Raw genomic sequence first — 27,226 nt, 5'->3', positions numbered from 1 at the left:
TATAGAATTACAATAAAGCATCCAAGAAAAGGGAAGCCAAAGGGGAGGGGAACTGGTTCAAATAAGAAACAGGTGTAGATTCCAAAAGGACTCTATCAAAGTACTTAGTTTGAGATAACTAAAAGTCTCATCCAGACACAAGCACATGTCCCCGCTAAGAGGAACACACTCAAATGTGTTACAAATCATATATAATATAAAGAAAGCATAATACAGTGCATAACAGAGAGATGATTTACAATGAAAAAAATATCATCTCCCAAAACTAACTATACATTCGACTGTTTCCCCCTCAGCCAGGGCATCTGGCCAGGACCAGGACAAAACCAAGTAATCTCATTCCAAGACAAAGACAGAAAGCATGTTGGAAAACAGATATAGGGGATAGAAGACACAGTATGTACCCTCCCTGCCCACTATGGGAGGTCAGGAACCCCACCCAGATATAGGGAGATAGAAGACACAGTATGTAACCCCCTGCCCACTATGGGAGGTCATGAACCCCACCCAGCAGAATGTGTGTCTTGTATTTAGACAGTGCAAAAGGTCCGTAAAGGACCGGCGCAGTAACACAGTGAATTAGTATACGCTGGAATATAACAACGTATCTGTAAATTATTTATAAAAAATACTTATTACAAGATTACTTTCTTAGTGCCTACCTCCCTCCACACACTTACACACTCACAGAGCAAAATAATATGTGACGTCGATGTCAAATTGACCAATTAGAAAGTTAACTTTTCTCTTAGATATGACTGTACTATCCAAACCTCTCTCTCTCTCTCTCTCTCTCTCTCTCTCTCTCTCTCTCTCTCTCTCTCTCTCTCTCACTTTTTTTCTCTTCTCTTCTTTCTCTCTCCTCTCTCCATCTCCTTATTATTGTTATCTCTCACCATCTTTTGTTAAATGTTTATACACTTGAAATAAATCGACAACGCCTTCAATTTAATTGACATTCTTAATTTAACCGCCTTTCTTATAAATCATAACACTGCTCTTTGATCAAGAATATTGTTTTAAACTTTATTTTCTCAACTAAAACTTTTCCCATAAATTCTTTCATTGAATATTCTAATGTCTGAGAAGATACATACGCGACTCATCGTATTAATTAGGAATCACACTCGCTTTCGGATCGGAAGGTCCTGGGTTCGAGCCTCGCTGGCTCGTCGGCGCACACTTGAGTCCTTGGAAAAGGCTCTTCACTCACATTCTCTCACCGTACTCAGGTGTAAAATGAGTACCAGGCCGTTAAAAGTGTTGTTCTGTCCGAAAAAAATGTAATATCGCCTAAAAGCCGCCATGTCTCGTCCTAAATGTTAAGTGTTGCTGTTGGCCTGGGACGTCTTGTAAAGCGCTTTGAGACTTCGAGTGGATATTGCGCTTTATAAAAACTCAATCTTCTTTAACCCTCTCCTTACCACCTATTGGAAAATCGTCACATTTGTTACGATTCAAACGTCACATTTTCTCATCCAGATTTCATTTCTTTTTGCTATAGCTATAAAAACTTGACATTCTGTAATATAGCTCATATTGTCGAACAATATTACACATAGAATGTGCTTGTTGCTTTTCTGTTTGAGTTAGACATGTCTGTTTTTGTGTTGGGTGGGTGTGAAATTTTGGGGAAAATTCTGAAAATGGCTGGTAAGGAAAGGGTTAAATGAAGTATTATTCTTTTTATGAAGATTTATTATAACAACACCCTCTGATAATGCATATTCCTCTACACTGTTTTCTATAGTCAAATTAGCACGCATATTTAAATATTTTAATATCTGAGAAGATGTTTGACCAACGTCTACTTATTCACAGGTCTGATAACCCAATTTATTACGGGCTCAATTTTGAAATGGATTTTCTTTTAAATATCGCAAAATATGTGACCCTTCGGCTCAAAACGGTATTAAGACGGGTTGATTAAGATGTTGAAAATTAAATTTATAACCATAAATATCAGACTTGTGTTGAGTTTATATGTTTTATTGAGGAGAATAGATACCATATTTTAGGGTGCTAATGCCAATAATTTATAATTTTGAACAGTTTTAACATAATATTCGGCTTTTAAGCATATGGTTCGTTCCGACATAATACCGTTTTGAGAGGATGGGTCACATATTGTCCATTACAAAAATGTTAACTCACTCAATCCTATAGCTGTGTGCCACTTTCAAAATTTGAAAAAAAATGTATTAAAAATGAGCATGTACATAGATAGATTTATTCAACAACCATTGACATGTAAAAACTAAAAACATTAGATTTGATACTATAATAGTCTATAATTTGTCTCAGAAAAAAATGTAATGAATAGGCACGGGATACAAGTAACCACGGGTGTAGGGAATGAGATTAGTGGAAGAGTAGCGTCCCTTGATTGGACGTCACCCATAGTCTGTGACGTCACCGGCGGAAAAGTTATTAGAGAGAGAACGTCATGTTGGTTGTGCGCAGGCGTCTCTCGTCCTCGCCTCCGGAGGACAAGAGACGCATGCGCACAACATTCTGTTATATTCTCCGACAACATTGTTTCATCCTGCTGGAATCTTCAGGGGAGTTCTTTAAAAGTCCCAATGAATCTCTGGGAGGAATAAAGTTGTGTTCATTTATTATACTGATCACAACAACATTCCCCCCAGACACTAGGACAAGGCTGTTACACTCTACACGTTTTCAGCCAACTCCCCTCAAACCATATATATATATATATATATATATATATATATATATATATATATATATATATATATATATGAGTGTTGGTGGGTACTTGTAGGTACGAGAGTGCTCGATAATGTTGGTTACAGCTAATATAAAATATAAATGGAGTCACTCATTTATTTATGGCCGAAACACACGTTTCTGTGGTCTCCATCCACGTCTTCAGTCCAGTCGGCATAATATTATCCGAAGGATTCTACGGACATAATATGCCTACTGACGACGTGGATGGAGACCACAGAAACATGTGTTTCGGCCATAAATAAGTGACTCCATTTATATTATATATATATATATATATATATATATATATATATATATATATATATGTGTGTGTGTGTGTGTGTGTGTGTGTGTGTGTGTGTGTGTGTGTGATCAAATTTAAAGTCTCATTAAGACGCATACACAGAATCTCACCAAGAGGAAAACACTCAAATGCTTACTAAACATGATTTTCAAAACAATATAAAAATGACAGTACAAGATAGATCGTGGAGACACAAGATAGATTTTTGGGATTGTGGATAGCTCAAACGGTAGAGTCACGCTCATCCTGGCCAGGCGGATTTGCCATACCAGTAAGGTCGCGGGTTCAAACCCCATCACCGCCGCGAAATTTTTATTCTCTATTGTCTTCTGGCACTTTCCTACTCACTTTATCTCTTGTTAGTACAAGATAGAGAGATGATTTACAAGTAGATGGTGTCAGTAAAGAGTAACACAGTCGTACTCTTAGAATACAAAATTTGACAGAATATTTATTTTTAGCCCAAAAGTCAATCAATCACCCTAAACTTGACAACAAATTTCAAACCTGAGACTTCGATGCAACTTTTTATATCTTTTTTACTTCTTCAAAAAATAGACAATATATGTTTGTTTTGTTTTTAAGGGTTTTACGGCGCTTGCAACACATTTAGGTTATATCAGCGCCAGTAAAAAGGAAGAAAATGGTATAGTAAAAAGTTCTAGAATTACAATTAAAGCACCCAAGAGAAAGTAAGACAAAGGGGAACTAGGAACATATAGGAATCAGATGTAGATTCCAAGAGCATACCACCAAGTTTGAAATCACCTACAAGTCTCATCCAGACACAAGCACAAAATCCAACAAAGAGGAATACACTCAAATGCTTGCATTATACATTAAAAATAAAAATAATAATACATAACAGAGAGATGATTTACAAGGAAAAAAATATCATCTACCAAAACAATAACTATGCATTTGACTGTTTCCCTCCCAGCTAGGATCCCGCCAGTGCCAGGACAAAACCAAGTAATCTCATTCCAAGACAAAGACAGAAAGCATGTTGGAAAACAGATATAACGGGATAGAAGACAGTGTGTACCTCCCTGCCCACTATGGGAGGTCAGGATCCCCACCCAGAGACAATATATGATTAATTGAAGTTTTATTACTTTGATGAATCTTTATGACGTTTATTTGAATCCAAAAATAGAATAACAGTTTTTAAAAAATGATTTAGAATAATCTAACAAGATTAAATTGTGATTACTGAAAGGATAAAAATCTTTTCAATTTCGTGGAATCCGACTTTTGCACATGACCGTATAAATAGGGCGTATGTATACATGTACTTTTGACAGGATTACACATCCGCAACTTCAAAGAGTTCATCTATCACTTCTGCTTATTTAACATGCACAATCAAATCCGTCTGATATGCGTTTAATATGATATTTTGAGGCCGTCATGCCATGCCTTAGTCCTCTGAAATATTTGTAGTATTAATACTGTTAAGAAAACGAACAAACAATAGTCAAGGGTGGTTCTTTTTGAAATTAAAAAAATTGAGCTTTGAGCTTTATATAGCGCAATATCCACTAAATGTGCTCAGAGCGCTTTACAATGGGTCCCTGGTCAACAGCAACATTTAACATGTAGGACGGGACATGCCGCCTGTTAGCGATATTACAATTTTACGGACAAAGACACCGTGTTTAGTTTCTTTCTCTGGTGCAATTCGACTCTCTTCTCCCGAGAATATCCTTCTCAATCCCTCTTCAATCATGAAGCCCTCTGAAATATGAGATTTAAAAAAATACTTTTGTCTCAACTCTGATATTGTTTGATGTTATTATTTATTTGTTTCTGCTCTACCCAAAATTGAAACAAGACGGCCATGACCCGACTGTATTTTTCTGCAGTCCTGATAACCAACGTGTACTTATTTGCAGGTCTGATAACCCATAATATTGATATGGTCTTATTGTTTATAATGGAAATACTCTCAAACCAACGCAAAATATTCTCCATTACAACCATGATGAAATGAGCTTATAATTGGATTCAGTAGTCTGATGTCACGCCGCCCGGCAACGGTGGCCATCTTGGTTCTAAACAAAGTAAATCATTACTTTTTATTCTTCAGGCTGGCTAGAACTTTTCATATGCCTTGTGATCAGAATGTGTAAAAGTCAAAACATGATCAAATTTATGTTTTTTTTCCCTCTGGATACGCTTTTATGCTCGCCGGGGAAATATTTCATACGGGCGTCCGCCATTGTTCCGATAGTTTAGAGCCAGTGTTACTAGGATACCATGCGTCATTAGGAAGGAAGTGACGATACGACTGTTGAAGAGTTTTGCCCACGGTTATCACCCATGCAATATGTTACAGTGAATCAATAGGATGGTGAAAAGGTTTGATTGCCAAGTTTAGTTAGAAGATCAATTTTATAAACAATGAGTTCTTGTCATAAATGATTAAATCAACCCTTTTCTACATATTCGGGAGATAGCACAGTTTAATTTCACATCTAAATATTTTTTTACAGCTAGTCAAGTTGAAATAGTATGAAATTTGAGAACTGTTGCTGAAGACCGTTCCCATACATCTGAGCATAACTTCATGAAAAAATCACCCGATTTACTTCAAATAAAGATTAAAATGCTCTGGGGAGCACATGCTTTCAGAAAACGCAAAAAAGCAAATCCAAAATTTCACCTTCCGACTGATCATGTCATGACACGTATGTTTGCGTCGTTGATAACCTATAAACCATCTGAAACCAACGTGATATGATGTCAATTCCAACAACTTTAAATCTTGACAAATTGATGAATTATGAATTCTATGGCTGATCATTCGGATTTCAGCATTTAGATTGTTATCATCCAGAAATAAAACCGTTTCGAAGTGTTTGAGTCACATCTATTCGTATTACATAGACGGACGAGGTTGAAATCGAGTCATTTTCTGCCGTACTCTGGAAAACGCCATATTTTAAAATTTGGCCATAAAATTCGCCCTTCAAATATCGATCGATTTAATTACCCTCATCTTGGCAACAAAACAAAACTATCAAACCTGGGACTTCGCGATGTCCCAGGTTTGATAGTTTTGTTTTGTTGCCAAGAGTCGTTAGGCTCATGGAGCCGGAGTTTATTCCGGTTTCTATAACAATAAACGGAGAACAGCGATTGCTTGCTATCCTTTGGATAGGACGCCAGTCTATCGCAAAATACTTTCCACCAAGTCTAACAGACCTATCCATCCAATCACATATGGTTGGACAGGAAGGTGAGGGGGGTGGGGGGGGGGGGGGAGGGGAGGTGAGAGAAAAAAAATCTTGACTTCACCCGTGATCAAACTCTGCACTATAGATAGTTCGAAAATGACGTCACTCAGGTCTTTGTTATTGTTTTTTGCCATCCGCGTTTATGAGTAATGCTCACTGAACTGTATTAACCCGACTATAAACGTTCATGGATACACATAGTTTTGTGTGTTGGTCCGTTATACTTCCGGATGGCAATGTTATGAGCTTCTTAGTCAAGCGAGTGCTCTACCAACGAAGCTATCAAGACCCTCGCCTTCTCCTGCTGTACTTCCTGTTTAATTTCTCAGGTCCTTAACTGACTCAAGTGTGGGTCGTACGTAAGTCGCAAGCAAACGAGCGTTGTTATACTTGCTACGTGTCAACTTTTCTTTTTCTAAAGTACAGGAAATGAAAAATAATACTTTGCAAACATGCAAAGAATCCAGGATGGAAGAATGAAGCAAAGAGGTTGTTAAAAGTACTCTGATTAAATCAAACCATTTAACTTGTGACTCACCGAGTCAGCCTTGAATAGGCTTCAACATTCGTGACGTCACTTCCGTAGTAATGACGCAGAGTAATTTAGTAACTGGTTACTAACTAAACTATCGGAACAATGACGGACGCCCTGAATGAAATACTTCTCCGACGAGCTCAAGAGTGTATTCAGAGGGAGAAAAAACATTATAAATTTGATCATGTTTTGACTTTTACACATTCTGATCACCACAACATGACATTTGAAAAAGTTCAAGCCAGCATGAAGAATAAAAAGGGTGTAACAATACAACATGCATTTAAAAGCGCCGCACTTTTATTTAAGAATTGAAAAGAAAAAAATCGATAAAAGGTGCTGGAACAATTTTAGCACTAACAGCAATCATGGCCAAACCAACTTCGTCATTTCCAAACCACATTTGTCATTTCCAAACCACATTTGCCCTTTCCAACCACATTTGCCATTTCCAAACCACATTTGCCATTTCCAAACCACATTTGTCATTTCCAAACCAAATTTAACTCTTTCCAAACACTTTGTCATTTCCAAACCAATCCGTCATCTCCAAACAAAATGTGTGTGTCGACTTCGGGATACACATCAAATGCCCCCCCCCCCCCAATTTAATTTTAGTTTATATACTTTCTTTCAATCTGAAATCATTCCTGATCATAATGGTCTTTAATAACCTTTGTCGGTACCTTCACTAGTTTTTGAGATATGGTTAGTTAAAGGTAGTTGGGGGAAAAAACATAATTTTGAGAAAATCAGCTTTAAAGTTAAAACAACATAATTTAATGTAGGCATCTAATCAACATTTTTAAAAATAACAGAACTATCGACATGAAGTTATTGAAAAAGAAGTATTCATGCGTACAACAGCTAACAACAGCGGGTCCAACACACACAACCCCCGCGAAGTAGTTGGCCAGCAATTAAGCTTAATAGCCAATATGCTCAACACAAACATATAACATAGAAACAATTGAGACATTGAGTATGCTCTGGTATTTGGGGTGAATTTTTCATTCAATGAAAAATGAATTGTCTTCCGGTACTTTCCCACTCACTTCATCTCTTGTTGTTATAAACTAAATTTTACAACATTGTCGTAGAAACACAAAGGGATAAACTCGACGTGCCCTTACTTGCAGGTCTGATAACCCAATTTATGGGCTAATTGTTGTAATGGAAATCTTTTTAAAATGACGCAAAATAGTGTCCATATATGCAGGTCCAACATCCGAACCCACTTATGGGCCTAGTTTAACATCGTTGTAAATGGACACTATCTTACGTCATTTTGTTGTTGTTGAGATTTCCATTACAAAAATGAGCCCATAAGTAATTGGGTTATCAGACCTGCAAATAAGTGCACGTGTCTTGTCCTGAATGTTAAATGTTGTTCTTGGACAGGGCCCCCTTGTAAAGCGCTTTGAGCACGTTTAGTGGATATTGTGCTATATAAAATCTCAATATATAAAAAAAATGCACGCCGGCTCAGATAGAAAAAAAAGACAAAGACTAGTGCAGTCGAACTTAAAATATCATATATAGACATTAAGCTTCTATCAAAGAACATGCCTTTGAAATTTTACTCTACTTTGCTTAAATGGAATTCCACCAAATGCTTAAAGCATGAACGATTATACGTATAAAAGTAATTTTATAGGTTCTAATCCTTTGCACCTCTTTTAGGCACAAAGTCAAACATAAAATAAGATAAGGAAACGAAATTCATCCCATCAGTATGATATATATATATATATATATATATATATATATATATATATATATATATATATACATATATATATATATATATATATATATATATATATATATATAGACATTATAACGATGATATAAATCAGTCTAATGCAATAATATTTGGATTATAAGTCGATTATATAGACATTGGGTGTTATGACAAAACGGGGATCTCTTGTTTCAGTGAATAATTAATTGTGTTCTATTTCAGAAGAGTGGGAAACCCTTAGTCAATACAAGGATGAATGTGGCTTTAAATCTTAAGTATTAACCCTCTCCTTACCAACTATAGAAAAATCGTCACATTCGTTACGATACAACCAACATTTTTCTTATTCAAATTTCTCTTGTACGTCATAAAATTTAAAGGAATGAACACAGTGTCTTGTAGAGCATGTTTTGCTAAAGAAAGTATTTATTGCAAGAACACACTGCCATAGTGATAAAAATCTATTTTTAAGTTAGTTGGGTGTGAAGTTTTGGAGAGAATCCTGAACATGGGTGGTAAGGAGATAGTAAAACGCTTGAAAAACTGAAAGGCTTGACCAGTTAACTTCTGTACTCTAGAAAAACAGTATTTAAAAAATTTCGCCAGAAAACTCGTCCTTCAAATATCGATCGATTTAAAATACCCTCGTCTTGTCAAAAATCTCTAAAAACCTGGGACTTTAACTCTCTCCTTACCAGCCATTTTCTAGAATTTTCCCCAAAACTTCACACCCAAATAACACAAAAATATATTTTTTTATCACTCAAACACAACAGCAGTAAAGTTCTTGCGATAAATAATTTCTGTAGCAAAACATACTCTACAACACACTGTTCATTTTCTTTAAATTTTATGACGTACAAAAGAAATTTGAATAAGACAAATGTTGGTTGTATCGTAACGAATGTGACGATTTTCATATAGATAGTTGGTAAGGAGAGGGTTAAGGGAAACGTCGTTAAGTCTCAGGATGGAGAGATTTTGCCGAAATGAGGGTCATTTAAACCGATCGATATTTTAAGAACGATTTTCTGGCCAACATTTTAAATACGAGTTGTTCCAGAGAATGGTAATTGACTGGTAAATGATGATAATATATATTATATATATATATATATATATATATATATATATATATATATATATATATATATATATATATAATTTTTTTTTAAATGTTTTTAATAAGTAAAAAAAATTAAATGAAAGAATATGGTTAAAATATCATTTTCATAGTTTTTCTTAATCATACATTTGATAAATGGAGTGGAAAATCATATTTAAAACATAACAAAACAAAACCAGCAAGCAAAAAAAAAAAAAAAAAGAACAACACCAACATATATACAATATAGGGATAGAGGGAGAGAGCCTCTCAGGCGGACAGAGAGAGAGAGAGGGTTAGAGGGATAGAGATATGAGAGAGAGAGATAGAGAGAGAGGGAGAGAGAGAGAGAGAGGGGGGGGGGGCTGGTGCTGACAGACAGACAGACAGACAGACAGACAGACAGACAGAGAGAGAGAGAGATATAGAGAGAGATAGAGAGAGAGATGGACAGAGAGAGAGATGGACAGAGAGAGAAAGAGAGAGAGAGAGAGCGAGAGAGAGAAGGGTGGGGGGAGGGGGGGGGGGGGAGAGGGAAAGAGGGAGAGAGAGAGACTGACAGAGCGATATATATATATAATATATATATATATATATATATATATATATATATATATATATATATATATGTATATATATATGTATATGAGATAAAGCAGGTAATATTATTTGAACAATAATTCAGAATCAACTCCTATTTCCAAGTGGTCGTACGTACCTGGCACTGTGATATTTTGTCAATTTATGGACGCTGTTTTTCTTCTTTTACTTGGAGGGAGGGGGGTGTTATAGATAGTATGCGCTTGGCTAAGAAGCTCATAACATTGCCATCCGGAAGTATAACGGACCAACAGACAAAACTGTGTTCCATGAACGTTTATATTCGGGTTAATACAGTTCAGTGAGCATTACTCATAAACGCGGATGGCAAAAAACGATAACAAAGACCTGAGTGACGTCATCTTCGAACTATCTATAGCGGACCAACACAAAAAACTGTGTCCCTTTATTGGACTTCACCCATAGTCTGTGACGTTACCGGCGGAAAAGTTATTAGAGAGAGAACGTCATGTTGGTTGTGCGCATGCGTCTCTCGTCCTTGCTTCCGCAGCGAGGACGAGAGACGCATGCGCACAACCAACATGACGTTCTCTCTCTAATAACTTTTCTGCCGGTGACGTCACATATTATGGGTGACGTCCAACCAAGGGACGCTACTCTTCCGCTAATCTCATTCCCTATAATAGCGATGGTATTCACTTAAGTCGTGATATATTAAATAAGATTTAAACCACTCTTCCTTCATTGTCCACAGTTTGTAGTTACGTCACAAAGTGTCCAGTATTCTCAATCTACCAGTCATGCATGATCAAAGAGGTGGTCACCAACATCAAACAAGCCTGTTGTAATCCATGTACGTATTCATCCATCATCCATTTTGAGTTTTCATCCATCATCCATTTTGACTACTTTTCCGTCCATTTTGAGTATTGATCCATTCATGTTTAGTGCCAATCCATCTATTTTTTAGTATAATTATAAATAAAAAATAAATAAAATAAAATCCCCTTTATTCATCCCCAAGGGAAAATTTGTCTTTAGGGTCTATTCCAAGGGAAGACTGGAATAACCCAGGCGTCAGCCGCAGAGCAGCGCCGCAAAGTGAGCTAGGGTGAGGTGACTTACTCAAGGCCACACAACGCAGCGGCGGGTGATTGAACTCGGTACCTTTCGGGTAGGAAGCAAAGACCGTACCACTGAGCCACGCTGTCCCCTGGCATTCTATCGATTTTGAGTATCTATTTTGAGAATTGATCTATCCATTTTGATTTTGGGTATTGACCCATCCATTTAAAGTAATTAATACATCCATTCTGATTATTACCCATTCGTATTGTTGTTTTTGATAAATTGGTTTTAAGTATTAATCTATTCATTTTCATTACTTGTCAATTCATTTTGATTATCAATCCATCCATTTTGATTTTTAATTCATCACTGTTGAGTACTAATCCATCCTTTTTTAGCATGAATCCATCCATTTTGTGCATTAATCCATCCAGTCTGAGTTTTCAAACATCTATTTTAAATATTAATATATCCATATTGAGTATTAATCCATTCATATTGAGTATTCGTCCATCCATTTTGAGTATTTATCCATCCATTTCGAGTATTCATCCATCCATTTTGAGTATTTATCCATCCATTATGAGTATTAATCCATTCCATTTTAAGTAGCCATCTATCCATTATAATTATTTAGTTATCCATTTTGAGTATTTGTCCATCCATTTCGAATATACATCCATCCATTTCGAGTATTCATCCATCCACTTTGAGAATTAATCTATCCATTTTAAGTATTCATACATCCAAGTATGGGTATTTAATTATCCAATTTCTGTATTCATCCATAAATTTCGAGTATTCATCCATCCATTTTGAGTATTCATCCATCCATTTTGAGTATTCATCCATCCATTTTTAAGTACTTATCAATCCATTTTGAGGATTTACTTATCCATTTTGAGTATTAATACAACCATTTTGAAATAATGGAACGGCTTGCCGGTCTTGTTGCATAACACTCGGATTATGACCTGTAGAAAATCCTAGTTCAAGTCCTGCAGCATGGGCTGCGCAAAGTTGAGCCCTTGGAAAAGGCTCTTTACTCAAATTTTCTAACAACGACTCTGTGTAAAATGAGGACCTTGCTGTCTACAGCAATGTTTTTTTAAAGGGTTTTATGGCGCTTGCAACACATTTAGGTTATATCAGCGCCAGTAAAAAGGAAGAAAATGGTATAGTAAAAAGTTCTAGAATTACAATTAAAGCACCCAAGGAAAGTAAGAAAAAGGGGAACTGGGAACAAGTAGGGATCAGATGTGGATTCCAAGAGCATACCCACCAATGTACTTAGTTTGAGATCGCCAATAAGTCTCATCCGGACACAAGCACACAATTCAACAAAGAAGAATACACTCAAATGCTTACACTATATATTAAAAATAACAAATATAATAATACATAACAGAGAGCAATGTTTATGATGAAGCGAAATTTTGAAAGATCGCCTTACGGGTTTAGTGTTGATGCTGGTTTGGGACCCCTTAGATTAGAACTCTTTGAGAACATTTAATGGAAATCGTGCTCTATATAAATGGTCGCGTTTCTTGGTTACACACAATTAACAAATTTACAAAAATGATCCTCTTCAAAATATATTTTATAAATAGTATAATAATTACCGCCCTCAAAATACATTCAACTATAACCAGCACCAGAACCACCACAACCACATCCATTATCACTTATCACCACCACCACCATCACAACCACAACCACCACCCCAAATAATTAACTACAACTACAACAATAGTAATAATAATAACGTTTCTAAAACCACTCATCATCATTGCCTTTTTCACCCTGGGTCAGGGTATAGGCCACAGACAAACAGTTTCCGTCCTTCTCTATCATCATCATCATCATTGCCTTTTTCACCCTGGGTCAGGGTATAGGCCACAGACAAACAGTTTCCGTCCTTCTCTATCATCATCATCATCATCATCATCATCATCATCATCATCATCATCATCATCATCATCATCATCATCATCATCATCATCATCGCCTTTTTCACCCTGGGTCATGGTATAGGCCACAGACAAACAGTTTCCATCCTTCTCTATCATCATCATCATCATTGCCTTTTTCACCCTGGTCAGGGTAAGGCCACAGACAAACAGTTTCCATCCTTCTCTATCATCATCATCATCATCATCATCATCATCGCCTTTTTCACCCTGGGTCATGGTATAGGCCACAGACAAACAGTTTCCATCCTTTATCATCATCATCATCATCATTGCCTTTTTCACCCTGGGTCAGGGTATAGGCCACAGACAAACAGTTTCCATCCTTGTCTATCATCATCATCATCATTGCCTTTTTCACCCTGGATCAGGGTATAGGCCACAGACAAACAGTTTCCATCCTTGTCTATCATCATCATCATCATTGCCTTTTTCACCCTGGGTCAGGGTATAGGCCACAGACAAACAGTTTCCATCCTTGTCTATCATCATCATCATCATTGCCTTTTTCACCCTGGGTCAGGGTATAGGCCACAGACAAACAGTTTCCATCCCTCTCTATCATCATCATCATCATTGCCTTTTTCACCCTGGGTCAGGGTATAGGCCACAGACAAACAGTTTCCATCCTTGTCTATCATCATCATCATCATCATCATCATCATCATCATCATCATCATCATCATCATCATTGCCCTTTTCACCCTGGGTCAGGGTATAGGCCACAGACAAACAGTTTCCATCCTTGTCTATCATCATCATCATCATCATCATCATCATCATCATCATCATCATCATCATCATCATCATCATCATCATTGCCCTTTTCACCCTGGGTTAGGGTATAGGCCACAGACAAACAGTTTCCATCCTTGTCTATCATCATCATCATCATCATCATCATCATCATCATCATCATCATCATTGCCTTTTTCACCCTGGGTCAGGGTATAGGCCACAGACAAACAGTTTCCATCCTTGTCTATCATCATCATCATTATCATCATCATCATCATCATCATCATCATCATCATCATCATCATCATTGCCCTTTTCACCCTGGGTCAGGGTATAGGCCACAGACAAACAGTTTCCATCCTTCTCTATCATCATCATCCATCATCATCATCATCATCATCATCATCATCATCATCATCATCATTGCCTTTTTCACCCTGGGTCAGGGTATAGGCCACAGACAAACAGTTTCCATCCTTCTATATCATCATCATCATCATCATCATCATCATCATCATCATCATCATCATCATCATCATCATCATCATCATCATTGCCTTTTTCACCCTGGGTCAGGGTATAGGCCACAGACAAACAGTTTCCATCCTTCTCTATCATCATCATCTCATCATCATCATCATCATCATCATCATCATCATCATTGCCTTTTTCACCCTGGGTCAGGGTATAGGCCACAGACAAACAGTTTCCATCCTTCTCTATCATCATCATCATCATCATCATCATCATCATCATCATCATCATCATCATCATCATCATCATCATTGCCTTTATCACCCTGGGTCAGGGTATAGGCCACAGACAAACAGTTTCCATCCTTGTCTATCCTGAGCCAACTTTTTTTTTTTATCTCATTCCATGTCTTACCACTTCTCTGTATATCAGCTTCTAAAACCACTGCAATCTAAACAACAATAGTTTACTCTCTAAAATAATATAATAATATATTTTCACATTCACAGTTGCAGAGAAAAAGATAGAAGGTAATAACAGCGTGACGGAGTCCAATTACAATACATACGCCACCGCCTCGCCAGTCACAAAGACGCCAAACATATCACACCAACGTGAGTATTATCTCTTTACAATAGCAGATTGCCTTTAGGATTTTGTTTATTAATCCATGATTTCAGACCAATGGGTAACTTGCTTGTGAAAATAATTGTGTCAATTGTGTTAAAAACCTCTTACTCTTATCATCATCATCATCATCATCATCATCATCATCATCATCATCATCATCATCATCATCATCATCAACATCTTCATAAATTATTCCATTTACTGCTGGTACTACTGTACTGATATTGCTGCTGCTACTGCTACTACTACTACTACTACTACTACTACTACTACTACTACTACTACTACAACTACTACTACTACCACCACTTCCACTACTACTACTACTACTACTACTACTACTACTACTACTACCACTACCACAACCACCACTACCACTACCACCACCGCCACTGCCACTACTACCACTACTACTAAAGTAACTACTAGAACTAATAAATATTTTCCTAGATGACAAAATACACACCCAATCTTCTGTCCACAGACCGTGTATGTAACACAGGATCTGTGCATCCTTCCACAAGAATCATAGGCGGAACTTCGGCCAGTCGCGGGGAGTTTCCGTGGGTCGCCATGATGCTTGTCAACGGGAAGTTCAAGTGCGCATGTACTATAGTGGACGCTACGCATGCGCTCACGGCGGCTCATTGCATTGTCGAGTAAGAATAATATTATTATCATAATTATATCAAGAATGTTCGGTTCGATTTAAATTAAATTTTAAATTGAGATTTTATGTAGCGCAATATCCACTAAACGTGCTTAAAGCGCTTTACAAGGGCTCCCTGACTAACAGCAACACTTAACATATAGAACGAGACAAGAGGCCTGTTAGGCGACATTGCAAATTTTTTTTCGGACAGAGACAACAACGCTGTGAACGGTCTGGTACTCAGTTTACACCTGGGTAAGGTGAGATAATGTGAGTAAAGAGCCTTTACCAAGGACTCAGCTATGCGCCGAGCGAGACTCGAACCCAGGACCTTCCGATCCGAAAGCGAGTGTCATACCACAACACCACATAACCGCACTACTACTACAACAGCAAAATATGCCAAAATTGTCAACAGTCTCAAACCTGAAACTTGGTTTAAAAGATAAAAAAAAGATTAAGTAAGACAGAGTTTGTCAATGCGCTGCACATTACAGTGTGATAAATCTTTGCTTTTTTTTCTCTTTAAGATATTTGCATAAACGCTTTTGGTAGAAATCTCTTTATGACTTTTAAAATTTATTTTTATAAACATTTTTTAACCCTCCTCTTACCACCGTTAGGAAAATCGTCACATTTGTTACGATGCAACCGTCACTTTTTCTCATCTATATTTCATTTCTTTTTGCTCTAGCTGTAAAAACTTGGCATTCTGTAATAGAGCTCATATTGTCGAACAATATTATGTATAGAATGTGCTTGTTGCTTTTCTGTTTGAGTAAGAAATATCTGTTTTTGTGTTGGGTGGGTGTGAAGTTTTGGGGAAAATTCTGAAAATGGCTGGTAAGGAGAGGGCTCATCTATACGTTTAATATTTTTTTTTCTATTCTTATCGATTGCTTTTGATTTAATTGGTTTGTTGTGGTGTATTATCATTATTGAGTTATTGCCCTTTGCAATTGTATTTCCAATATTGTATTACCCTGAATAATACACGGAATTACATTTGATTACATCTAGATAATGTCACAATTATATTTTAAGAATGCATTATATTCGTATCATTAGTTAACTACACTTGTTCATTGGCGTTATATTACATAACGTATATTCCTGTTTATGTATATTTCTATACTGTCATGTTAAATATTACTATGTCTGTGATATAATAGGATTTAGAGAGCTGGCAATAAACTTATCTTACTGACTGGCCACCAATGAGTGTCTTCCCTGTGCTGTCAGTCTTTGCCAGTGCTGGGATGACCCGCCCAAATCATTACCCGGGTAATACCCGGGTAGCGGTCTGATTAGCCGGGTACCCGCGGGTACTCGTGGCAGGGGTGGGCTTTATTTTTATTTTTTATTTTTTAAATTTATTTATTATTTATTACAACAAATGAAACGAAACTGAAGTAAGAAGCAAGGATAATAAATACAATGAATCACTCACAAAAAATAAAATTACTTGAGATTCTTTTCAAAGATAAGAACTTATATATAGCCTTAATCTGTTGATTCCAAAATTGAATCAAATGTGTGTTAACAAATAAAACAAAACAAAAATCAATGTAATTGAAAAACAAAGGAGGAAAATCTTTTGAAAAAATGTCATGTAAATGTAAATATGTAAGATCAAAATTGTATTACTTCCAATTTTTGTTAAAATTATCACTCTCAGTTCGGTTTCCATTTGTTGAAGCGGGTACTCGTTACCAGCCCCTTTTCCCCGAGTACCCGGTTTAACTTTATTACCCGCGGGTACCCGGGTACCCGCCGAGCCCTACCTTTGGTACATTAGTACACATGTCATCGTTTGTTTCAAGTACGACGTCCTCAATATAATTGATTTGTTTGTTTTCTTCCTTTTAGAAAAAAAAAACCTTATACCGACGTGTACATATGCCTATGCAGGTCTGACATCCGAATCCACTTATGGGCCTAGTTTAACATTGTTGTAATGGACAATATTTTGCGTCATTTTTTAAAATATTTCCATTATAACAATGAGCCCATAAGGAATTCTGTTATCAGACCTGAATTAAGGTGCACGTCGTGCGTGCATAACACATTGCATTGTCTGTTTCAAGTGCGACGTCTTCAATAAAATTGATTTTTTTCATTCTTTTCTTTTTTTAAACCTATACTATATACCTATATATTCCGTAAATCTCAAATCCGAAACTTCAGAGAAAATAATCACCAATCAACTTGGATTCAGTAGTCTGATGTCAGACCGCCCGGCAACGGCGGCCATCTTGGTTCTAAACAAAGAAAATCATTGCTTTTTATTCTTCATGCTAGCTAGAACTTTTCATATGTCTTGTGATCAGAATGTATAAAATTCAAAACAAGATCATATTTATAATGTTTTTCTTCTCTGGATACACTTTTATGCTCGTCGGAGAAATATTTCATGAGGGCGTCCGCCATTGTTCCGATAGTTTAGAGCCAGTGTTACTAAGTTACCATGCGTCATTAGGAAGGAAGTACCGTTACGACTATTGAATCCTTTCGTTTTATACTCCCACCAGTTTATTTGGTTCAGAACGGGTAGAAGTTATAGCAGGGAAATACATCACCAATGTCAAGGACACAGATCCTGGACAGCAACGTGTCTACGTGACAGTCTACAGAGGTCATAGTTCATACGATCGTATAACAGCAGGTAATACACGTTATGTATATATAATATTTACATTTGCTTTTGTTACTCAGTGATGAATAGCAGACCTTGGTACACAAGATATGAAGATGTCTAATTTGTTCTATTTTAAACATAGATTTTTTTTTTGGAAACCGCAACGAGATATTTTAACAAAATGTACTTTGACATTCAAAATTCAAGATTATCATCAATCCTTCTTTACGTCAGTCTGTTATAGAACAAACAAAAAAATTGAGCTTTTATATAGAGCAATATCCACTAAATGTTCTCAAAGCGTTTTACAAGGGGTCCCTGGTCAACAGCAACATTTAACATTGAGGAAGGGACATGACGCCTGTTAGGCGATATTACAATTTTCGGACAAAGACAACTCTGTTAACGACCAGGTACTCATTTTACACCTGAGTACTGTGAGAGAATGTGAGTAAAGAGCCTTTCCCAAGGACTCAGCTATGCGCCGAGCGCGAGGCTCGAACCCAGGACCTTCCGATCCGAAAGCGGGTGTCATACCACTAGACCACGTAGCCGCCCAAAAAAGAGAACAACACTGCAGTGTAAATGAATTGAACTTTCCTTTATTCATCCCATAGGGGAAATTTGTCTCTAGGTTCTATTCCAAGGGAGGACTTGAATAACCCAGGCGTCAGCCGCAGTTCAGCGCCGCAAATTGAGCTAGGACGAGATGGTGACTTGCTCAAGGCCACACAGCACAACGGCGGGTGATCGAACTCGGTACCTTTCGGGTACGAAGCAAAAATCGTACCGCTGAGCTACGTTGCATTGTCATAGACTGAGCAAGGCAAACCCTTTGAAATAATCCAAAAACGTGAAGATAAGTCAATCAGCTCAAAAGCTATGATTCAAGAGTTAACTTGAGCTTTATATAGCGCAATATCCACTAAACGTGCTCAAAGCGCTTTACAAGGGGTCCCTGGTCAACAGCAACACATAACATGTAGGACGAGACATGAGGCCTGTCAGGCGATATTACAAATTTTTGGGACAGAGACAACGCTGTTAACGGCCAGGTACTAATTTTACACCTGAGTACGGTGAGAGAATGTGAGTAAAGAGCCTTCTCCATAGACTCAACTATGCACCGAGCGAGGCTCGAACCCAGGACCTTCCGATCCGAAAGCGAGTGTCATACCACCACATAGCAGTTAAATAAAATTTGAACTTCGTAAGGGAACTCCATTGATCTTTATATTTCGGCACGGAGATATATTTTATGTCATTAATATCCTATATTACATTTCGCTCACTTTTCCTAGAGTTCTTTCCCAATGTTAAGAACGGAAAATGAGTCTTTATCAATTTTAAAGAAATTGATTATATTTAAAATAATGAGAGGAACGACTAAGACAATTATTTTTTTAAATTGAGCTTTTATATAGAGCAATATCCACTTAACATGCTCAAAGCGCTTTACAAGGGGTCCCTGGTCAGCAGCAACATTTAACATGTAGGACGAGACATGACGCCTGTTAGGCGATATTACAATTTTTCGGACAGAGACAACGCTGTTAACGGCTAGGTACTCATTTTAACCTGAGTACGGTGAGAGAATGTGAGTAAAGAGTCTTTTCCAAGGACTCAACTATGCGGCGAGCGTGAGGCTCGAACCCAGGACCTTCCGATCCGAAAGCGAGTGTCATACCACTCGACCACTAACTTTAGTATCAATTCAATGCAAGTACTCGCACCTCATTGTCACACTGTCTCCAATCGGAAGGTTGACACACAACCCACGTGTTAAATAAAAGTGATGGCTTCAGTTTTGGATGGGATTTTGTTGACGAAACAAATGTGATTTTTCGATAAAATCATCCCGATGTATAAACCATCTCCTAATACACGCAAAAAACCATCTTCGTGCCAATTGTAAACACTGTTATGTGCAAAATTTGGTGACATTTGGTTCAGTGGTTTCGGAACCATAGTGTAACTGAAAATCCAATTTGCCACCCCCCCCCCCCCCCCCCCCCCAAACCCCCCCCCCCAAAAAAAAAACAAACAAAAAACAAACAAACAAACAACAAACAAACAAAACAAACTAGAGCTTTTATATAGCGCAATATCCCCTAAACGTTCTCAAAGCGCTTTACAATGGATTTATGACCAACAGCAACACGTAACATATAGAACAAGACATGATGCCTGTTCGGCGATATTACGTTTGGGGGGGGGGGGACAAAGACAACGCTGTTAACGGCCAGCCAGGCACTCATTTTACACCTGAGTACGTTGAGACAATGTGAGTAAAGAGCCTTTTTCCAAGGTCTCAACTATGCGCCGGGCGAAGCTCGACCCCAGGACCTTCCGATCGGAAAACGAGTGTCATACCACTAGACCTCATAGCCGCGCAGTGTATATATATATATATATATATATATATATATATATATATATATATATATATATATATATATATATATATATTGAATCGTGTTGGATACAAATATGGGAAGAATAGTGCTCGACATGTAGCAATGGAGCGAATTATTATTTTAATATTTACCACAATGTTGGAGTCAGTCTACATCGATGTTTCAGGCATTTTCAACCACTGTCAGGACTGTGTGTTACATTAATATAGGGAATGAGATTAGTGGAAGAATAGCGCCCCTTGATTGGACGTCACCCATAGTCTGTGACGTCACCGGCGGAAAAGTTATTAGAGAGAGAACGTCATGTTGGTTGTGCGCATGCGTCTCTCGTCCTCGCTTCCGGTGAAAGCGGCTTGAGACACTTCAAAACCAAATTGACGTTCTCTCTGTAAGGTGACGTCCAATCAAGGGACGCTACTCTTCCGCTAATCTCATTCCCTATAAAGTTCCATACTTTTATCTATCTATCCATCCACAGTAAACGACATTGCCATCCTACGACTAGCCAACCCGCTGTCTTGGTCGGACACTGTACAGCCTGTGTGTTTACCACCTAAAGGGGACGTCCCAGCAGATAGATGTACAGTGGTTGGGTGGGGGGACGTCGACAAGAGGGATTGGGGTACGGACCTGCCTTTTATAAATGTGACCCTTCGCCTCAAAACGGTATTAAGTCGGGTTGGTTAAAATGCTGAAAATTGAATTTATAGACAGAAATATCAGACTTGTGTTGAGTTTATTTGATTTATTGAGGAGAATAACAACCATATTTTAAGGTGCTAATGCCAACAATTTATATTTTTGACCAGTTTAACATTTACTTCGGCTTTTAAGCATCTGGTTCGTTCCGACATAATACCGTTTTGAGACGATGGGTCACAAATAATATCATTATTTTTAAATTCTAAACTTGTATCCTTCGGGTTTGTAGAAGGAACGAAGTTGACGTCACTCATATCTGTATTGTTTTTATACAGCCTATTCTCACTAAATTCTATTCTGTTAATTCTATTAATTAATTCTATAAACGTTTAAGGTTACACATAGTTTAGCGTACGTTATAAAAGGCTGGCAGATGTGAGTATTTTACTTAAATGGTTAACATCCATGCATATTTAAATTACAACAAGCAACAATACAATCCAACTAATAATAAGACTTTGATTTAGTCCAGATACTTAACCGCATAGACATTCGATCCTTCTAACGGAAAACGGGATTTCATGCAATATCGACAACCGCCTCACATAACCTTTTTTACCAACAGTAACTACTAGAGCATTTTTATAGCGCAATATCCACTAAACGTGCTCAAAGCGCTTTACAAGGGATCTCTGACCAACAGCAACACGTAATATACAGAACGAGGCATGTCGCCTGTAAGGCGATTTTATATTTTTTTTCTGACAGAGACAGCGCTGTTAACGGCCAGGTACTTATTTCACACCTGAGCACGGTGACAGAATGTGAGTAATGAGCCTCTTCCAAGGACTCAACTATGCGCTCGAACCCAGGAACTTCCGATCCGAAAGCGAGTGCCATACCACAAGACAACATAGCCGCACGATATACCCATTCACAGAATTCAAAATCCCCAGTCGAAAAATCTGACTTCTTGCAAGTTCAATGATCATCTTAATAATAAATAGAGGTACCTAAATGAGTCAATTAAAAAGGCCAAAGGCCGAAACGTCTGTTTTGTGTTGTTCATTCATGAGTCAGATTTACTCCCTTAATCTTGATCATTTCACTGTTTATCCCCCCCCCCCCCCCCCCCATCTACAGTAACCACATACCCATTCGTGCAGCAGAAAGTGACGTTGAAAACCTACTTGAAAGACGAATGTCTGCGAACGTTTGGGCAGAGGTCCGACAACAATCTAAGGAACTATGTCCAGGAAGGGACAATGTGCGCTGCCAATGGGCTGGTGGGAGGGAAGGATGCCTGCACGGTTAGTCACAATCTTGTACATCATTATTTTTTTTTAATGTGACTAATTATATAAGAACGGTAATATGCAACCCTTGTACGCAGCTTCCCTGACTACGGACAGAGAAACATATAGATAGTATGCACTTGGCTAAGAAGTTCACAACATTGCCGTCCGGAAGTAAAACTGGCCAACACACAAACTGTGTGTAACCTTGAAGGTTTATAGTCTGGTTAATACAAAGTTTCAAAGTTTCAAAGTTTCAAAGTTTATTCAATCTTAGGCTTTCGCCAATAAATCAACAATTTGATGCCAACATACATGAAAGTGGAAAAAAAGAAAAAAAAAAAAAAAGGTAAATGGAACCAAAAAATAAACTGACAGTTTAGTGAGAAGTACTCATAAACGCGGATGGCAAAAACAATAACAAAGACATGAGTGACGTCATCTTCGAACTATCTATATACGGGATAGAAGTCGGTTTGGACAAATTCAATCCCTCGAGGGGGCGGGGACGTACACTCCTCTAAACTAGTTGTGAAGTTGCCAGGCTTTGATACCAGTAAGAGGAGACACTGGGTGAATGCGAATCGGCTTCGGTCGAGGTCCTGCCTCACGGCTAAATTGCTTCATCCGATGTGGGATAGAACCCGAAACCGCAGAGCATCTAGTTGAACGGTGCGTTGTGACAAAGCTTCCGGGCCGGTTTTCGACGGTGCACGAGTGCGGTGAAGAGTTTGTTGATTGGGTCGATCGTCATAACATGGTAGTATATATTGTGAGCACCATTCATTAGAAGCTGTTGCCACGATGGACGCGATGCTTAATCTTCAACTTAATCCTTACCACGCTATGGCATTTGGGATAACTCCGGCTCCCTAATTTTATTTTTAATTGAGCTTTATATAGCGCAATATCCACTAAATCTGCTCAAAGCGCTTTACAAGGGGATGATTTACAATGAAAAAAATATCATCTCCCAAAACTCTAACTATACATTTCCCTCCCAGCTAGGGTATCCAGCCAGGGCCAGGAGAAAACCAAGTAATCTCATTCCAAGACAAGGACAGAAAGCATGTTGGAAAACTGACATAGGGGGATAGAAGACACATAATGTACCTTCCTGCCCGCTATGGGAGGTCAGCGGTTTGGAACACGTCCGGAATTCTAAAAAGCAAGAGTGTAAGAATCGTATATGTGACCCTTCGCCTCAAAACGGTTTTAAGTCAGGTTAGTTAAGATGTTGAAAATTGAATTTATAGCCAGAAATATCAGACTTGTGTTGAGTTTGTACGTTTTATTGAGGAGAATGGATACCATATTCTAGGGTGCTAATGCCAACAATCTCAATCTATATTTTTGACCAGTTTAACATTTAATTCGGCTTTTAAGCATCTGGTTCGTTCGACATAATACCGTTTTGAGACGATGGGTCACATATTATAATTTATTATTATTAACTCCCCCCCCCACTCCCCCTCTCTCTCCATCCATCCTACAGGCTGACTCAGGAGGACCTTTACTGTGCATCAAGGGAACCAGAACATCTCTAGCATATTTCCAATTCGGCATCGTGTCCAACGGCTACAAATGCGCATCGCCCAATGACCCAGGCGTTTACACGGACGTTACACGTTATCTTGACTGGATTAACTACACACTACAGGAATTATCTTGAACAAAAAAAAAACAAAAAAAACAAAGAACAAAACAGAAAAGAAAGAAAAGGATGGTTTGTTTATTTATTCTTTATTCAACGTGCCTTGACATAATGAAATGGGAGCGATCTATATTCATGTTTTCGTCCAACCGAGTCATCAATCACATGATTTGTTGATGTCCAACGATTGGGTATTTCTTAACAAATGTAAACAAGCTGCTTTGTTTATGAAAGTTGTAAACATACACATGTTTCGAGCTGAGCAAAATGACCAATCGTGATGTAAGATATTTCAAAAGCTGTGAAAACTTTTCACTATGTAGGTCACTTTGAGCACATTTTCAATGTGACCAATGACCTCGAGCACATGGAAAGGAAATATAGATCATGCCCATTCACGGCTTGTGCCATGTCATGCCGAGGAAAAAATTATTATCGGAGCGTTTTCCGGATAGAGAAATTGTTGTTGGTGACAAGGGAGATAATCCATGAATTACACACAGACACACACATACACATCAACGATATGTTTTAAAATAAAATGATACAGTGAATGTATGTGTGTGTGTGTGTGTATGTGTGTGTGTGTGTGTGTGTGTGCATGCCGAGTTCACTAGAATTATGACGTCATCATTGAGCTACAGATCAGCTCTTGCGAATGTGTTAAAATAATATAGACTTATGTTGAAGGATTGCTCAGAGAGACATAGACAATACCTCAACTTACTGAGTTCGGAGAGCCAAATAAAATTTTTTCAAGATGGCGGCTAAATCAAATTGAGCCAAGGACTTGCCTTGATAAAAGTAAAGGTATAATATGGACTACGATCGACATGTACACATATGCAGGTCTGACATCCGAACCAACGCACTTATGGGCCTAGTTGAACATTGCTGTAAATGGACAATATTTTGCGTCATTAAAAAAATTTTTTTTGGAGAATTCCATTACAACAATGAGCCCATAAGGAATTGGGTTATCAGACCTGCAAATAAGTCCACGTCGACTATGCATATGTTTTACCGCCTTAATTGTGAGCCAAATAGAATCATCTTTACACATTGTTCTATCAATATTATATATACCTCTCATAATCATCTGACGTTAAATGAACCAATTGTTGTCGATATAATGTTTTGATCAAATTATTATTTCTTCATTGATTGCTCTTGAAAAATTTCTCGTTAAATGTTTTATTTGATTCACAATAATATTATGACCAAAATCCGAGTTAAAGTCAAGATTGCATTTTACACAAATTGTTTCACTTTTAACACAACTATTTTAAAAGCGATGTTGGGCATGACCAGTGACCGGACGGGTGACAACGATAGCAAAAAGTGCGGCTATGTTGTCTAGTGGCATGGCACTCGCCTTCGGATCGGAAGGTACTGAGTTTGAGCCCCACTCTGAGAAAAGTTGAGTCATTGGGGGGGGGGGAGGCTCTTTTCTCACATTCTCTCATCGCACTCAGGTGTAAAATGAATTCTTGGCTGTTATCAGCGTTGTCTCTGTCGGGAAAAAAAATAAATATCGCCTAATAGGCGTCAGCCATGCCCCTTCCAACATGTTAAGTATTGTTGTTGATTGGGGACCCTTTGTAAAGCGCTTTGGGCACGTTTAGTGGATTTCGTCCTATAGATAGTTGACGTCACTTAGGTCTTTGTTATTTTTTTTTGCCATCCGCGATTATGAGTAATGCTCACTGAACTGTATTACCCCGACTAAAAACGTTCATGGATACACATAGTTTTGTGTGTTGGTCAGTTATACTTCCGGATGGCAATGTTATGAGATTCTTAGCAAAGCGCATACTATCTATATAAATACTCGGATTTTTTTTTTCAAAGACTTGCCTCAGAATGTTACGCTTAACTCCACTTGACAAAGGAGAGAATAAATACCCGGATGTTGGCAGTGACGGATATTGCAAGGGTGATGGGAGAAAATACAGACCCTTACATGCACATTTACATTGTATGAAATGTAAATCTGGTTCTATTCATTTCCCTTCGGGGAAACAAACACAGCATTGTGAATATCAAATTATTAAGAAACTAAGGAACAGGCATCGGTGTAAGATAAAGAACTGAACAACTGTGTATCAACGTAGCCATCGTTATGTTATAGCCTGATACTGAAATCCAAAAGGACTGGCAGTTTGACGTCATTATTTGGTTTTTGCACCGCCTTGTGAGTTGCCGTTAGTAGTGCTCATAGAAACAAGATTGGTTGAACTATTGAATACAACCCACGATTTGTTTTCTTTTGTGGCAAAAGACTGGCATTTTGACGTCATTTTTTGGTCAGTATCAGGCCATAACTTTACGAAGGCCACGGTATGAAACGGTGTCAGGCAAAGCAAGAAAGAAATATACAAGAAAAAAAAAATTCCAAAAAAATCATTCTACCTCGACTAGGGATCGGAACCTCAAACCTTCTGGTTACCGGTCAGACGTGCTACCATTACATTAGTGTAATGGCACCATTCAAACACACTTGTTCAGATCTTTATCTAACATTATAAAGCTCGTTGAGCTCAGCAAAATTCGTGGAAATGTGCTCTAGAAGGAATGACGTTGACGTCACTCGGAAATTTTGCTTTGTTTTGTTTTTGTTTTTGTTATTTTTAGACCGACAGCTGGAAGATTAGTTCTCACTTAAGTCCCCATAACCGACTACAAATATTTAAGGTTACACAGTTTTGTGTGTGTTTGCACCAATCTTTTGGCGGGCAGAATCAGAAAGTATTTTACTTAAAGACCTAACATCTAAGAATATTTGGCAGCATAGTAGTGCGGAAACCATTCTTTGATTACAACTTTG

General features: G+C 37.9%; 1 protein-coding gene across 1 annotated transcript in view; it reads left to right on the top strand.

Annotated features, from left to right (window-relative positions):
- The window catches only part of LOC144977555 (trypsin-1-like), a 47,455-nt gene extending 22,989 nt beyond the window's left edge, over positions 1-24,466 (top strand). The window contains exons 4-10 of the mRNA XM_078922893.1: positions 10,976-11,074; positions 14,981-15,085; positions 15,586-15,760; positions 18,285-18,418; positions 21,287-21,430; positions 22,594-22,760; positions 24,241-24,466. Coding sequence (XP_078779019.1) covers positions 10,976-11,074; positions 14,981-15,085; positions 15,586-15,760; positions 18,285-18,418; positions 21,287-21,430; positions 22,594-22,760; positions 24,241-24,417 — 1,001 coding nt within the window. The 3' untranslated portion in view covers positions 24,418-24,466. The remainder of the gene's footprint in view (positions 1-10,975; positions 11,075-14,980; positions 15,086-15,585; positions 15,761-18,284; positions 18,419-21,286; positions 21,431-22,593; positions 22,761-24,240) is intronic.
- Positions 24,467-27,226: the final 2,760 nt, after the last annotated feature.

This window comes from Berghia stephanieae, chromosome 7, assembly GCF_034508935.2.
Source record: "Berghia stephanieae isolate SIO BIC M18660-M18661 chromosome 7, UCSD_Bste_1.3, whole genome shotgun sequence".
NCBI classification, from domain to species: Eukaryota; Metazoa; Mollusca; class Gastropoda; order Nudibranchia; family Aeolidiidae; genus Berghia; species Berghia stephanieae.
Note: the sequence above shows the minus strand (reverse complement) of the source record. Positions and strands in the feature narration are given on the sequence as shown.